The sequence below is a fragment of the Botrytis sinoallii genome, assembly GCF_014898435.1.
Source record: "Botrytis sinoallii strain Bc 23 chromosome Unknown BSIN_005, whole genome shotgun sequence".
NCBI lineage: Eukaryota > Fungi > Ascomycota > Leotiomycetes > Helotiales > Sclerotiniaceae > Botrytis > Botrytis sinoallii.
Genome location: NW_024066032.1, coordinates 2,144,474 through 2,159,006, shown reverse-complemented (window position 1 = coordinate 2,159,006; position 14,533 = coordinate 2,144,474). Strand labels below are relative to the sequence as shown.

General features: G+C 40.4%; 5 protein-coding genes across 5 annotated transcripts; 3 read left to right on the top strand and 2 right to left on the bottom strand.

The window, feature by feature from the left end:
* Positions 1-1,721: 1,721 nt before the first annotated feature.
* Positions 1,722-2,804, top strand: EAF02_003777 (uncharacterized protein; the record flags this gene model as incomplete). Its single annotated transcript, XM_038899825.1, has 1 exon — positions 1,722-2,804. One exon carries the CDS (start codon positions 1,722-1,724, stop codon positions 2,802-2,804), a length of 1,083 nt encoding a protein of 360 aa, XP_038760752.1.
* Positions 2,805-3,999: 1,195 nt separating this feature from the next.
* EAF02_003776 (uncharacterized protein) lies at positions 4,000-5,133 on the top strand (the record flags this gene model as incomplete). Its single annotated transcript, XM_038899824.1, has 1 exon — positions 4,000-5,133. The coding sequence occupies one exon, from the start codon at positions 4,000-4,002 to the stop codon at positions 5,131-5,133; it is 1,134 nt and encodes a 377-aa protein (XP_038760751.1).
* Positions 5,134-6,930: 1,797 nt separating this feature from the next.
* On the bottom strand, positions 6,931-7,968 carry EAF02_003775 (uncharacterized protein; the record flags this gene model as incomplete). Its single annotated transcript, XM_038899823.1, has 4 exons — positions 6,931-7,140; positions 7,210-7,462; positions 7,546-7,724; positions 7,867-7,968. 4 exons carry the CDS (start codon positions 7,966-7,968, stop codon positions 6,931-6,933), a joined length of 744 nt encoding a protein of 247 aa, XP_038760750.1.
* Positions 7,969-10,576: 2,608 nt separating this feature from the next.
* EAF02_003774 (uncharacterized protein) lies at positions 10,577-11,560 on the bottom strand (the record flags this gene model as incomplete). The annotated part of the gene is made up of 2 exons (XM_038899822.1): positions 10,577-11,413; positions 11,465-11,560. The coding sequence occupies 2 exons, from the start codon at positions 11,558-11,560 to the stop codon at positions 10,577-10,579; spliced, it is 933 nt and encodes a 310-aa protein (XP_038760749.1).
* Positions 11,561-12,093: 533 nt separating this feature from the next.
* EAF02_003773 (uncharacterized protein) lies at positions 12,094-13,417 on the top strand (the record flags this gene model as incomplete). The annotated part of the gene is made up of 3 exons (XM_038899821.1): positions 12,094-12,333; positions 12,391-12,625; positions 12,678-13,417. 3 exons carry the CDS (start codon positions 12,094-12,096, stop codon positions 13,415-13,417), a joined length of 1,215 nt encoding a protein of 404 aa, XP_038760748.1.
* Between the last annotated feature and the right edge of the window lie 1,116 nt (positions 13,418-14,533).

Below are 14,533 nucleotides of genomic sequence, written 5' to 3'. Positions count from 1 at the left end.
ATTTATTTTCTTTATAAGATTAATAGAATTGTTTTATTATTACTTAATCATTATATTAAAATCATTAATTGCAATAATTGATAATACAATCGATTCAGTTATACTTTTAATATTATTATTGCATTTAGACTTGTATTTCACAAAATCGTCTTTATAAGATCCTATCATATTAATAGATAGTAGATAAATAATAAGATAAGGTGCTTAAATATAATTTTACTAAAATCTAGCAAAATTATACTTATTCATTAAAAGATAATACTTAGCTTAAACTAATAGCTATTGGTTTATATTCTTCAATATATATTGTCTTAAAGAATAAAATATAGACTAAAATTGATTGTAAGGATTATCACCATATTGCTAACTAAACTCGGTTTGTCAGTATTAAACCATATTGAATTAATGCTAAACACAAGAACTACCGTCACATTACCAACAATCCTTATTCATACAAGAGCAGATATCAAACCACATTGCTTTGATACAAAAGCTTATACCTCTTCAAAGAAATACTAACTTTAATCACAAATCTACATTACATTTGAAATTAAAATGCTAGGCTCTTAATCTATAATATCACTAATCAGTATTGATATTACCATAGGGATGATAAAGTAATATAATACTAATGATTCACACTATTATAATATTACTCGAGGTTCTAAAAGCTAAAGGCTACAAATATATATGCTATAGTGCGGGGGCGCTAGCGTATGCGCTAGCGCGGTCAGTCACATGATCCCTATCCCAACACACTCATTTATACCTTTACGAGTTCCACCCACAAGTCGTTTTCACTCACAGGTCACAGTAAATTCAGACTTCTTTCAAAATGACCTCTCCTTGGCCTCCATCTCTTTGCACATGAATAAGAGAAACCACATTGGACTTGAGCCACAATAGCATGAAAATAGATTCGAAGTACCTATCTAGTGATAGATTGATATTGTATCGGCTATCCAATCTGGGATGAAGTATTCAAAGCATTTCGTCTACAACCAGGACTCTTAGGCTGGAGCAAATGATGATCACTATAGGTGCCTACTCTTCTCATTCAGAAATTTTCCATTAAGCATATTACACGAACCTCAACCCAGGAACTACGACATAACTAATTATGAATATTAAAAGTATATGCAAACCCAGATTATTCGAAGTAGTTAGAAATAGCTATTCAAAACTCTATTATCAGATCATAAGTAGAGTTTTCATTTTTCATTTCTATTTATCAATTCACTCTAGGAACTCTGAAAGTATTCCGAGTTCTAAGGTTTCAATAACTCTTTAAATACTCTCATAGAAAGATTATTAATCCTAGACCATTGGATCGGTGTTAAAATTGATAACATTGAGCTCCTTCAAATTCATAATGATATAGTATGTTCTCTTTCCCTTCTGTTTCTCTCTTTCTATTTCCCTCCTACTCTACCTTCTGCTGACTCCGCTTATCAGAATCGACGACAACGACGACAACAACAACAACAACGACAGTGATAATTTTCTACGAAAATCAATCCATTACTCACCTCTCTTCACAGACGTCACCTTTTCATCCCATTCAACCTTGTTATAAATAGCTCCAAAATCGCCCCACAAATGTCCAAGGCAATTTAGCTCCATTCTTACGACAGATGCTTCGAGACCTCATTCATCTATCTCAAAATAAATCATTCCACTCTTATGACCAAAATACTTCAATCATCGAATCCAATCCAAACATGGCTGTAGCACGTAGCGCTCACAACAAGGCCAACAACAAGTCAGGAAGTCTTGCAAAGCAAGTCGTCGCCAAACGAGTCAACCCAAAGAAGGCCACTCGAAAGGGGATGAAAGTCAGCAACAAAGCTAGCGATAGTATATCTAGGCTGACACTTCTCGATTTGCCCTTGGAGGTTCGACAGATCATCTACAGATACGTACTTGTCAAAGAGAACCGAATTGAAATTGTTTCCCCATTGGATACTCTTTCTCGCTCACATCCTGAAAGAAGAAAACGCAAGCAACCAAAGGGCGCTGCTGCTCTACTCCAAGTGAACAAGGCAATACATCATGACGCTGCACAGTGTTTCTACGAGAATAATCATTTCGTCATTAGACTTTCTGTTAATGCCCTGCATCGCCTGAGCATCTTCTCATACACTGAGAAATCAATTTCTCGGGCCAATAGCCACGGATTAAGATGTTTCCTCACTCGGGTGCCGCGGTTCTACGTTTCATGTATCAAAGAACTTACTATTCTGGTTTCTTTTGCATTAGATGAACTAGCAGTATGGTCTTGCGATCTTGTATCTTATCGTGTGAGACCTTCTTCAGTTTACATTTCTAATTCCGTTCTGAATAAGTTTCAGGATATGACAACTGTCACTCTCAAACGCTTTTCCAGTCTACGAGTAGTCAATATCATCTTCAGTGATGTTGATAATGAGATAGAACTTCGAGAATTATTTCTACCGATGCCCCCCCATCCTTTGAATATCGAGCAGAGTTTATTCAACTCGTTTCACAACCTTTTTCAATATGGCAACCTCGAGAAGATAACCCTTGGGATGGATCTAAATGGTGATCCAGATTCATATCGGTTTTGCCCTGCGGACTATATAGAAAGCGGTGGTCTCGTTTTGTGCGTAATTAAAGACTCAATGAAAAGAGCTTTGAAGAACCAGGGTGATGTTTGGGAGTCTCCTGGAACGAATTTAACTCAGATGCACATTAAGGATGATATTTTATCGTCAAGGGATCGCGAAAGAGAATGTGAGAGTATGAACGGGGTTTTTAATGGCATATTTCAAAGGAAGGAGTAGTGGGTGTGATATTTTGAATGATAATCCGGCAGCAAAAAGTTTTCTGTATCTGAATCCGATTGATTGATTCGATTGGACAGCCATGCTGATTCACTTTGGATATCGAGCTGCTTTCAATATTGACAACTTCTATCAAGCTTGCCAGTCCTGAAAATTTCAGCTGTAAAGAATGAGTAACCTGTGATTCGCAAGAAATGTGATTATTTGATCTGAGAATGCATGTTTATTATTCCCCCATGCCTATTCATACCATACTATCACTGTCAGTCTTTGCGCTCGACGTATTTACACGATTCTTCGTTTTCGAAGCAGATTTCACCAAATTGTCATATTTCCTCGTCTAACATATATTAACCTTAGTGAAATCAAGCGATCATTGACACCCAAAATAATACAGTACTTGGAGAGTCGATTAGGGTTTGCATTCACACATTTCTTTAAAGCCAGATCATGCTAATCACTATTTCCCTTTTTAATTTCTCCTTTACTTGCCATACACGTCTTATACGGTGTATTAATTATCTCCAATACATCCTTATCTGTTCTAGTACTTTCATAGTGTATTGTTTTGTAACTCAACAGGAATAATATGGCCTTTGGACACACGATAGTTTTTAAAAGAGCCTCCACACGAGAGTTTCTCGTCGTCGCTCAAACGCTCCGAGAATTTAAAGAATGTAATCATATTCTTCTATATCTTCGGATAGCTTTAGAGATGTCGAAATAGCTAGGGTTGATTACCTATCTATATAAATGGAAGGTGCGATGAGAGAAATATGAAACTGCAAGATTGATCAAGCGATTTTCTGTTCTTTCAGTATGCACTTGCCTTTTAAGTCTCGTTCCACTCTATCTTATTCTATATGTCTTGGGCTTTTTGCAAATTAGGAAATTGAAAACCTCCCATGCCGCAGCGAATATATAAGCTTTCATGGCATATGGCATTATATAACGGGAAAGCGCAGAGGTGTACATTCTCAGTGCCTTTTTTAGAATTTTCTGTTCAAGTTCCATTCACTTATTCATTCAATATATCCATACAACATTGTCAATGAATTATTCTGCTCTCCAAATATTGTCAACAATCAATACCAGTACCTGAAAAGATTAATTGCAGTCTCGTTTAAAGCTCCATTGTCATCAAACAGGCATTCAACGAGTTATTTTTTTGGATCAAACATTGTTACAATGTAGAATGGATGTATTTAAAAACCGAGTTGTTTGGCCGACTTCTTGGGGGCCGGCACCAATAAGAAGAAGGCTTCTTCCTGCTGCAATACACAGTTTAACATTCAAAATTGATGGGTATGGTTGTACCATTAAGCCAGCACATCCCATCTCTTTTAAAACAATCAAACCAAAAGATTTGAGAGAAACTGCAGTTGCGAAAAGAAAATGCAGAGTCAACAGGAGCACCAGTAACTTACCACAACTTGTTCGGCCCTTCAAAGACCCACCACAATGTCTCTTGCCACCACCACCCAATCCTGAAGGTAAAGCATGGGAGGATTTGTTCTTGAAGTTGCCATTGGATGTTCGCTGGATGATATACGATCACATTCCGTTCGTCAGAACAAGACCGATATCAATCAGATCGCCTCTCTCTCCTGCCTATAAAAAAGCCAAAGAGCCGTTCACAAATTCTCACGCTATTCTCGGAGTGAGCAAGGCGATTCATCATGATGCTGCTGAGTACTTTTATTCCCAAACCAATTTTGTTATTGGAAGTTGGAGATGGGATCAGGAACCGGAACTTGAGCCTTCTCCTGATGGTATACAAACTTTTCTTTCTTGGACCCCCAGACATTATGTCAATTGCATGACTAAACTTACTATTCTGGCCCGTCTTGTCATTTACTTTAGAAAAACAGAATTCGCACACGCCGACCTCATGTATTTTGAGGCTATGACAATTGCCGCAAAAGAAAGCTTCGTTAATCTGCGAGTTCTGTCTATTGTATTCACTGAGTTTGACGGTGTTTGTGTCCCAGATTGTCCACTGGACGTTGGAATCAAGACAGATGGATGGCATAACACTGTATACTCTTCGTTCAAGACGTTGTTGAATCATCAAAGTCTTGAAGAGATATACTTGGGGGTGGACTTGATAGGAAAGCCAGCTCGATATAAAAAGAACCCCGCTTGGGACCGATTACCAGATCGTGACGCTTTCATGTTGATCAAGGAGATGGCAAAGTACGCTACAATGGAGCACGGCTCATGGATATTTTACGGTGAAGAAGACTGGGACAGCCTATTTTCACAGGAAGAAGACCGTAAAGATTACTATTATGAGCCCGAACTCTGCCCGATTGCCAGAAAAGTTTGACTAAGGTGTGTAATTTGACAGGCAATTTTATACTTATGCAGCAAGCTGATGCTTCTAGGTTCTGACATGAGCAAAAGAATCCGTCTCAGGAATTGGTTTCGTTCAAGCATGGTTTTGAATCCGACAATTCTTTGCACGTCAATGGTTCGTGTAACTGCGGGTTTTCCATAGTTGGTAGTAGTAGCATATTTGCGGTGGTTCTGGGTGTCAGGAAAAGAAAAAGAAAAAAGACAAAACGCTAAAGTTGGATGGCTGAAACATCAAATTGACTAGGTAGCCAATATGAGTTCCTTTCATTCATGGTTACTTCATGCCGAATTTAGAATATCAATCATAACGATCATAAAAATCCTTTGAAGATGCAAGTTCCAAAGGTGACACTTCTCTTCGCTAGCTCCGGCAAATTGAATTAGCCTCAGGTCATTGACCACCCAGATCAAGTCAAAATGGAGCATATCTATATAGCTCTAAATTACCGTCCTCATCCTAACAAATCTGTGAACTATTGCATTGAAGTTTCCAAACCATGACTAGGATTTCAGCCCGAGAATTCTTCTGGCCGTGGTGATCAAAACTAGCTTAAATTACTTGCCAACTCTGAGCCTATGAGAAGTAAGTGTTGCACATCTATAGGATAAACATTGCAGACTGCATCCTGACAAGCCTTCAAATAGCGAGATATTATATTCCTAGTTCTCTCGCTACCCCTCAGTCACCACTTATTGACCATTTCAGAATCATCTCACTGTAGAGGATTCATCGTAGACTGTATCTGACCAATCTGAAATTTATATCTTGCAGCAATGCTTTTAAATAGACTATTCTTTTAGCTCTAGATAGAGACGTTATCTCCCACACCGTGTATTGATAGGATTGGATATATCAAGAAAATAGAATAAAATACACTTTTCAAGCTATCTACCTTTAGTCTTTGAAGTAATCTATAACTGTCAAGAGATGAGTTTGTGCATCAGAAAGTATAGTCCCGAATGCAATAATAATGTAAAAGACTAGAGAAATACACCAGAACCTTTTTCCTAATCTTCACCGAATGACGGACAGAATAAAAGAGATATGCAATAAACCGTTGCAGTCATATTCTTTATGCATAGACTGATCTCGGTTATATTCCGAAGTTTTACTACAATGACGTTTCAGGATATCAAGAGGTGCAACAAAACTCCTGTGTTGGCGCCGTGGTCTCTGGATATTCACTGGTTCTTGCTGTGTAGGTAATTCAAGGAGAATCAATGACGTTGTGACAGATTTAGATGTGCAACAAAAGTCAGTTTTTGTGGACTTTGTTTATGATGACGCTGAATGACGCTGAAGTGATGTCGTCGTGAGGGATTGAGATGTGCAATTAAATTTTACTTCCATATATTGCCCTATGTAAAATCTGTATATGTGAACTTTTTTACACTTTCCTCGTCAAATAGAGGTTGAAGTATGTAATAGTATTCAATCAAGTCTCATGTATGTCTGGTTTGTACGATATCATGTCTCTTAGATTGATTTTCAAGTATAGTTTGCTTGATTTGAGTCTATGAATTTATCACTTTTAATAGGCACTATTAGTAGGTAAGCAAACTTTATAGCGTCTGATAAAACTGTTTACTCTAATCACATATAGAGAAACTAGAATACATGTATAAAATGAAAATGACTTTCGAATAAACAACTCTATGACTGACAATATCGTACCACTTAATTAATGCCAATCGCCCCATCTTTCTTTCAATATCCCAGATTTCTTCATTCACACCCAAATCTACGCTCGCAGAACTTAATGACCGTCTACTTCAATGCTAGCCCCCTCTCCACCTCACTGCTATTCTTCACCACAACATCTTCATCAATGTCCTTCGGGACTACACCTCCCAGTGTATTACCACTAACATGATCATCTGGCATAAACGGCATTTCCATCTCGAAAATATTGTTAATCGCCGTATATTGATGATAACCAAGTCTAGCCAACGGGGCCGCTTTCAAAACATCGAAAAGCTAATAACTCTATCAGTCATCTTGTTGACCCTGTCAAGAACAGAATCAAGAGGGAGGAAAACCACTCACCCCATCACCTGTAATAAAATCACCCCTGATGTGAATCCCCACCACTCGTCCAATCACAATATCACTATGACCAACCAATGAGTCCCCGGTAATTCGAAGGATAGAATGGACTTTACATTCAAATTGAACCGGAGACTCGGCTACGCGGGGGGGCTTGACTACTTTACTGGGAACTTTCGTCACTTTTGTGAGGGGAAATTCATCGTCCCATGATTCAAGAGCAGTCGCATTGACGGAATCGCGGAGATCATAGCTGGGGGTTGTTAGTTGGATATAATTAAGAAAGAGGGAGCCAACGAGAAGGGGGTTTGATTAGACATAGATAGAAAAACATACGTAGCCATGTTCCAAACGAATTCCCCAGTGTCTTTGGCATTGTTGATGGAATCTTTACTTTGTCGTTTATAGACCGATTGATGACCGATGAACATGATAGTTGGAGGATCAAAAGATACATTGTTGAATTGTGAGAAGGGGGCGAGATTATCCTGACCGCTTCTAGAGGTTGTGGAAATCTGAATGATTGTCAGTTTGATGCAAAAAGAAGAGGAGCAAAACAAGAATAAGTGAAGCTAGAAAATTCCGGAGAGGGTAAATTAGAGCATAGAGCGCAAATATCTTGAAAGAGAGAGAGAAGAGTAAAGATTTTATGCTCACCCAGCCAATTGGACGAGGAATAACGAAAGATTTGAAAGGGTCATGAGGGAGCCCAGAGTTTTCCCCTTTCGGAGGTTGGTAGAAGATATCAGGTCGGGACATCTTGAATGATGATAATGCTTGAGGTGGAATCTCGCAACGTATTTATGAAACGTCGAGTGAGGTATTTGAAAGTCGAAGGATATTTCAATGGTGTTGGAAAAGACTTGTATGAGGGCTTCCTCGAGTCTTTATACCTGATTTTACGCTCAACGTCCTATTCGTTGACTACATCAGGAAACCTGCTTGTCGAGACACAGTAAATACATAAAGTACTCAGTCACAATGTCATCGCCCGATAATCAACATACATTACTGATCAGTCCTCGGATATATTTTGAGGTACATGATAACCTCTCGTGTTGTCATAATTGGTACATTTTGAAGCATTTTTTATATCAAGTTCAAACGAGCCTCTCAAATAAATCTGTTGTACGCATGCATTTTCATCGATGTCCCACATATACCAGGGATCAGTAATCATTGAAAGTCTGGCGAGGGTAGCATTTCCCCGCAAGCGAGGGGCTGGATCCGAGGCTGATGAGTTATTGGAAGGGAATAGTAATCGTTCGTGCGGTGTTGCACACATTTAATCCGAGCTGGATTGTTCTCTTTACCAACTCTTCTTCCAGGACACGTCTTCGTTACCCGTCCATTGAGAATATCGTCGAGTTTAGTAGGTTTTCTTCACGGATTGAATCTAGATAATGGGTCGACGATTTATTGCCTGCGATATAATCTTGTATTTTTGATTTGAAAAAAACACAACACATCAGCATTCACTCCTATATGGATAGTTCTCGATGAAATTAAATTGTTGCATTCATTTCTCCCTCTTTAAATACTTACACATGGAAGATATTTTCGAAATCATACTAATCAAATATGATAAGTAATTGTTCGTAGGATTAGTCCCTCGTTACACAACCAAGATTCAATCCGGTTACCATTACCTTCCGGAAGAACCAAAGGAGTTACGGAAAACATATAAAAATCCTGAACCCACGCGGGCTGAACCAGTCAGGTTAGGATGTCACGAGGGTTTCGCGCGAACAGTGGTCTATATCTTGATATTTGCCTTTACAATGTAGTGTCAACCTACATGATCATGAAATCACAAGAGAAGATTAAGGCGCCAAATCTTTCGACCGCCACCATCAACTCCTGCTGAAAATTTCTTTTTTGGGTGCTTAAGGCGAAAGAAACTCATAAGGCTTCTTGACGAGGAAAAGATGTGACGATATCGCTCCGCTTTTCCGAATTCTCGGAGTTTTAAATAGGTTTGAATCCATAGATATAGTGAAAGAAGATAGGAGTGTATAATTAGACGACGCTTGACCTAGGTACTCGTCTAGAACAACCACGTAACTCCATCTCATTCCGGCGCATACATCGCAGCGATACACATTTGAAAACAAATTCAAGATATTTAATGATAGAACATTAAACACGGCACCAAGGAAATAAGGGGAAACGAGAGCCCGAAATCTCCACCTGATCTTCATATTCACGCTTTCTACCTCTTCCCTCGACCTCTTCCAACAGAATAGTAAACCATCTAGAAAATGAAACTACTCATCCTCTTCAGTCTGCAACTCGCCAGTCCCCCACTCATAGCACTATCGCTCCTCATAGTCGTACTTCGACATATCCATTCCTTTCGCTATATCGATGTTCTCAGTCCTGATTCAAGCAAGACAGTGAGCAAAAATAATCAAAATGGTGTATGGGAGATAGGGGAGAAGAAAGTTCGATGGAACGTTTAAGTCATGTCGCGTTTAGACGAATATTTCCGGGAAGGAGAAGGTTTAATTGTCATTTTCACAACCAGAAACCAACTACGTGCCTTGGATATCCCCAACCGAATCGCTTACATCTTCACAATCCCTTACTGTGCGCGAATTGCCATCCAGCACCCATATAGTCGAAAGCCGCCCAAGCAAAGGAGTTCACTCTCAAACTCGCACATCAACCCATATAAACGGAGCATCATCCCCACGTCTGGCTTTCATAATCTAACAAAGGATCACTGGAATATCTTCACTTGAGTTTCCTTCTGGTTACTTTGTCCTGCTGAAATCGATATACTTAAGTCCTCTAAGCTTACATTTTCCACGCTCGGCTCATCCGCCCCTTTCCGAATTGACAAGTGCGCACTTTTTAATAGCGAGAGTGTTGGAGAAAGGGAGAATTTGGCTGAGCTGACCATAACGTTCACGAAATGGGATTGGGCGTGGTAGATATCGATAAGGAACGTGATTAAAAGCCCACTTTCAAGCTTGCCTTGCAACCGAATGGTTCAGGTCGTCGTGTAAATTTAATAATATGTGTGTCAGTGGGGGGGGGGGGGGATTGAACTCAGGAGACATTGAAATGAAAATTTTCCCATGACTTCTATTCCATTTAGGAAGTACGTTGTTGGGGATAAGCACATAAAACGGGTAGATCTTTTCAATCAAAAAGAACTGAACACGACAATTGTGAAATGTAAAATCCTAGTAAAATTTATGTCTGTACCGTAAGAAACATCACTCCGTCATCTGCCTTGGGGTATCGATAAACGCCTACCATGCGACAAATATAAGTGTCCTATAATACCATTACGCCAGTCCACAGTGAAAGTTAAATCACCAGATCATGCGATATACCACGCCATATATTGCTTTCCATGTTATATAAATGGAGCAAACTTTGTACGCCCAGAAAATCTATCTCGATCGTCCTGTTGGCCCATATCTACATCACCGTCATCATCGTCTAGCTCGAGTCGTCTCTTTGGCTTGTATGATACAGTTGCCTCAGCCTGTCGAGTTTGAGTGACACTTCTTCTGGCTTCCAGAAGTTGATTGAAGTTTAGTAAAGTATGTTTCATCTCATCGTCAAAAGCTATACAGAACCGCTGGTTTTGCACATATTGTATGGCTTCGACGAGTCCTAGTTCGTAAGTCGCCATGACATATGCCACAGCAACAGCAGCAGATCGATCATTTCCAGATTCGCAGAAGAGAAGAACTTTTGGTGTTGCAGCCAAAGGCTGGCTATTTACCCCTTGAGGATTCCGGTGTCTGAAAACTCGGATGAGATGATCATTTATGGTCTGTATGGCTTTTGGAAACGCAGCGATGAGCTCCATGTTACCGCTAACGTCAATGGCACCGGTTTCGATGCCCAATTGTTTTGCTACCTTTGCACCACTCAGAATTCTTGCTTGGGCTGTCTTGATATCTCTGATTACAAGTAGCATTGTAATTCCTTCTCGTCTCAGAGTTTCGATTTCTCTTGCGCCAGAGGATGGTCCGAGATAAAGGAAGGATAAAATTGCTTGGATATGGCGTCGCATTTCATATTTCCAATCCGGTTTTTCCACGGCTACGTTTTGTCCTTGTGTTATCACACTCAATATTTCTCGAGTCTCTTGTTCATCATCCAGCCCGCGATATTTCGATAGAGTGATTGAAGTATCTGAGCCGGAGATGGGTGGTATGTGGATATGAGGCGGCGATGGAGGCTAGATCAAGTTAGATGGTTTCATACAAGACTATCAGTCGAGTGAACTTACCCTCCATGAATATGCAGTAGTAGGAGTGGTGTTGTGTTTTGCAGGACTTGTTGCAGAGTCTGTGAAATCCATACCATTCAACATTGGTGGTGTCATTGTGCAAGACAATGCGAAAGGAGCCTGGAGACCCTCCAGGGATCTAGAATTATTGTAAAAAATCGGAAGGTAGACGTCAAAAGATCTAGAGATTTTGAGGCAACCAGAGGAATATCGCAGAAGAAGACACTATGCTTATTGTTCAGAAGAATGCCGACGCTCTTGGAGGATTCGTTCCTTTGAATTAAGAGTACTTGGAGGTCTTAAGTATTTATTAGACTGGTAATGGACAATCGAATGGAATATCAAAGTGAATAGATCGTTATACGGTAAAGTATGTTGAATCTTTTTGTTCTTCCAGTTCGAGTTGTACTGACGGTTGTTCAAATGATATCATGTTGAGAGCTTGAGTCGAGACTTCGAGTACAGTCCAATTTCTGGGGTACCTATTCTTAGCGCAGCCGCAGAAACACCGTTGTTCCCGATGATTAGGTAAGCCAAGCTTGGTCACAGTGTGGACCTCCAAACCTCCGTGCCTCCGCCTTCAACCCCCGTAAGCTTTGGGGTGAGCTTTCAAGCCAAAACACAACAAAATGTCTAACAAACGAATTGAACAGAGCGAAATCGAGAAATATTGGGAGATATTTGCTTCTCTATCGAATGGTGGCACACATCTTACTGGTGCGCAGGCCGCACCAGTGTTGAAGAACAGTCAATTACGAGACGAACAACTCGAACGGATATGGGACTTGGCAGATGTAGACAACGATGGGAATTTAGATTTTGAGGAATTCTGTGTGGCGATGAGATTGATCTTCGATCTTGTTAACGGGGTATGGGGATTTCATATCATTGTTTGTTGGATTGGTTTTAATGTGAGGATCTTCTAGGAATATGCAGATGTACCACCAGCGTTGCCGGACTGGCTTGTCCCTGAATCGAAAGCACATTTAGTCCAGGCCAGTCGAGCACTTACCGGAAGACAAGTTCAATTTGAACGTGTTGAGGATGATGATGATACCCCGGGCTTGAAGGATGGTTTCGATTGGTACATGAGCCCATCAGATAAGTCCAAATACGAAGAGATATACTCGGCGAATAGGAATGGCAGAGGAGATATCACTTGTAAGTGCATGCGCGCTATGGTATTATTCCAACGGAGTCTAAATTTGCATAGTTGAATCTCTAGATACCCTCTACTCTTCCCTCGAAGTTCCAGACACCGATATTCGCTCGGCCTGGAATTTGATCAACCCATCTGCTGCACCCGCTATTACAAAAGATGCTACTCTCGCCTTCTTACATATACTTAATAATAGGCACGAAGGGTATCGCATCCCTAGAACCGTTCCACCATCGCTTCGAGCAAGTTTTGAAAGTAATCAGATTGATTACCAGATAGACAATCAACGTGTAGCGTCGCCGGCGCAAAAATGGGGCGTTACCGGTAATGAAGAAACAAGTACTGGCCGCAAAGCTAAATTTGGAGAGACATATATGAGTCGACTTGGAATAGGTGGAAAGGGCAGCTATAGACCTGCGGGCACGGATTTCTCGGGCACGAAAACCACTGAGGATTGGGAGGAAGTAAGACTAAAGAAACAACTTGCGGAGCTTGAAGCCAAGCTTGAAAAGGTTGAATCTGCATCTGCAGCAAGATCTGGTGGACGACGAGATACCAAACCCGCGTTAGTCAAGAGGGAGTTAGAACAGCTATTGGATTACAAGCGCCGTGAATTACGAGACTTGGAATCTGGTGAGGGAAAGAGTAAAATTGGTGCAAGCTTAAAAGGGGTTGCGGATGAGATCGCTACGGTCAAGGAACAGGTCGACGCTTTGGAAGCACATTTGAGGACACGAGAACAGGTTTTGGCAGGGCTGCAGCAGGAAATTGAGAATGAGAAGAGCAGCCGATAGATTTGTTTACTACTACTAATACCAATTTTTTACAAAGTGGCCTAGTGGTGTCACTCCGGTGGCTCATAAAGTGAATCGATATTTCAAAAACGGGTCTCAGGATCCAAAAAGCTTAGGAAACTGCGACTGTCGTCAAGAGGGTTAGTCAAGCTGGCATGAGAGTCGCATTCTTCCATTTAATGCTAAGACTGCTCTATCTTTGAATTTGCAAACTTATTACCCAAACAAAGTCCCAATTCTCAAAATTCATCATCTCTTCTATCCAATTTCACTCTAGTCTCAACGTTATCATCTCAACGTAACAGGTCATCCCCCTAACTCTCGCTTACAATCAAAGGAGCTTGTTCACTATGCCCTATTTTATCATCCTTCCCTACTGAACTAACTTTCCATTCCCATCCCGATCTTCTCTTCCTCCATACAAGTTTTTCTCCCCAGGGACTCCACCATCCACTTAGTACCACCATCTGTACCAAAATCCCACATATCGACATTGCGAGCGCAAAATACATTATTATCTGTTTAACCGGAGTTTCGTGTCCAGAATCTTCATTTTGATTTTGGATTGTGATAGATTCGGTTGGAGTTGGAGTACAACGGGAGATGGAAGCGGGACAATAACGTATTTCTTCGTGGATCAAACTGCCATGGCAGGGCGGGGCGGGCTTGGGCAGCTCGAGGGAGGAGATGAAGTAGACGAGGAGAGAGATTATGACGGTCCAGAAAAGGAAGATGGTGAGGGTTATGATCAGGAAGAGGAGGGGGTTGTTGGACATGTCGTGCAACAGAAATTTTGCTGTCAAGAGGGTTGGTAGGAATCAGCCTAGCAGTTTTTGGGAGATGTAAATGGTGTGGAGTTTTTCTGCTGAGATATTGAGGAGAACTAAGAAGGAGAAGAGATAGTTTGGAGTTGTTTATATATGCAAGATAATAATCGGTGGTGCTGATGATTCAAATTCATGTCATCAATTACTCACACATACGTAGTTGTGATCAACCACATGAAGCGAACTCCACTTCCATTTTTAAGTGCTTCATAAGTAAATCATTTTCTTTAATTTATGTCAATTCTATCGAACATACATCGTGAAATTTGAATCACAAGTTGATTTCTGT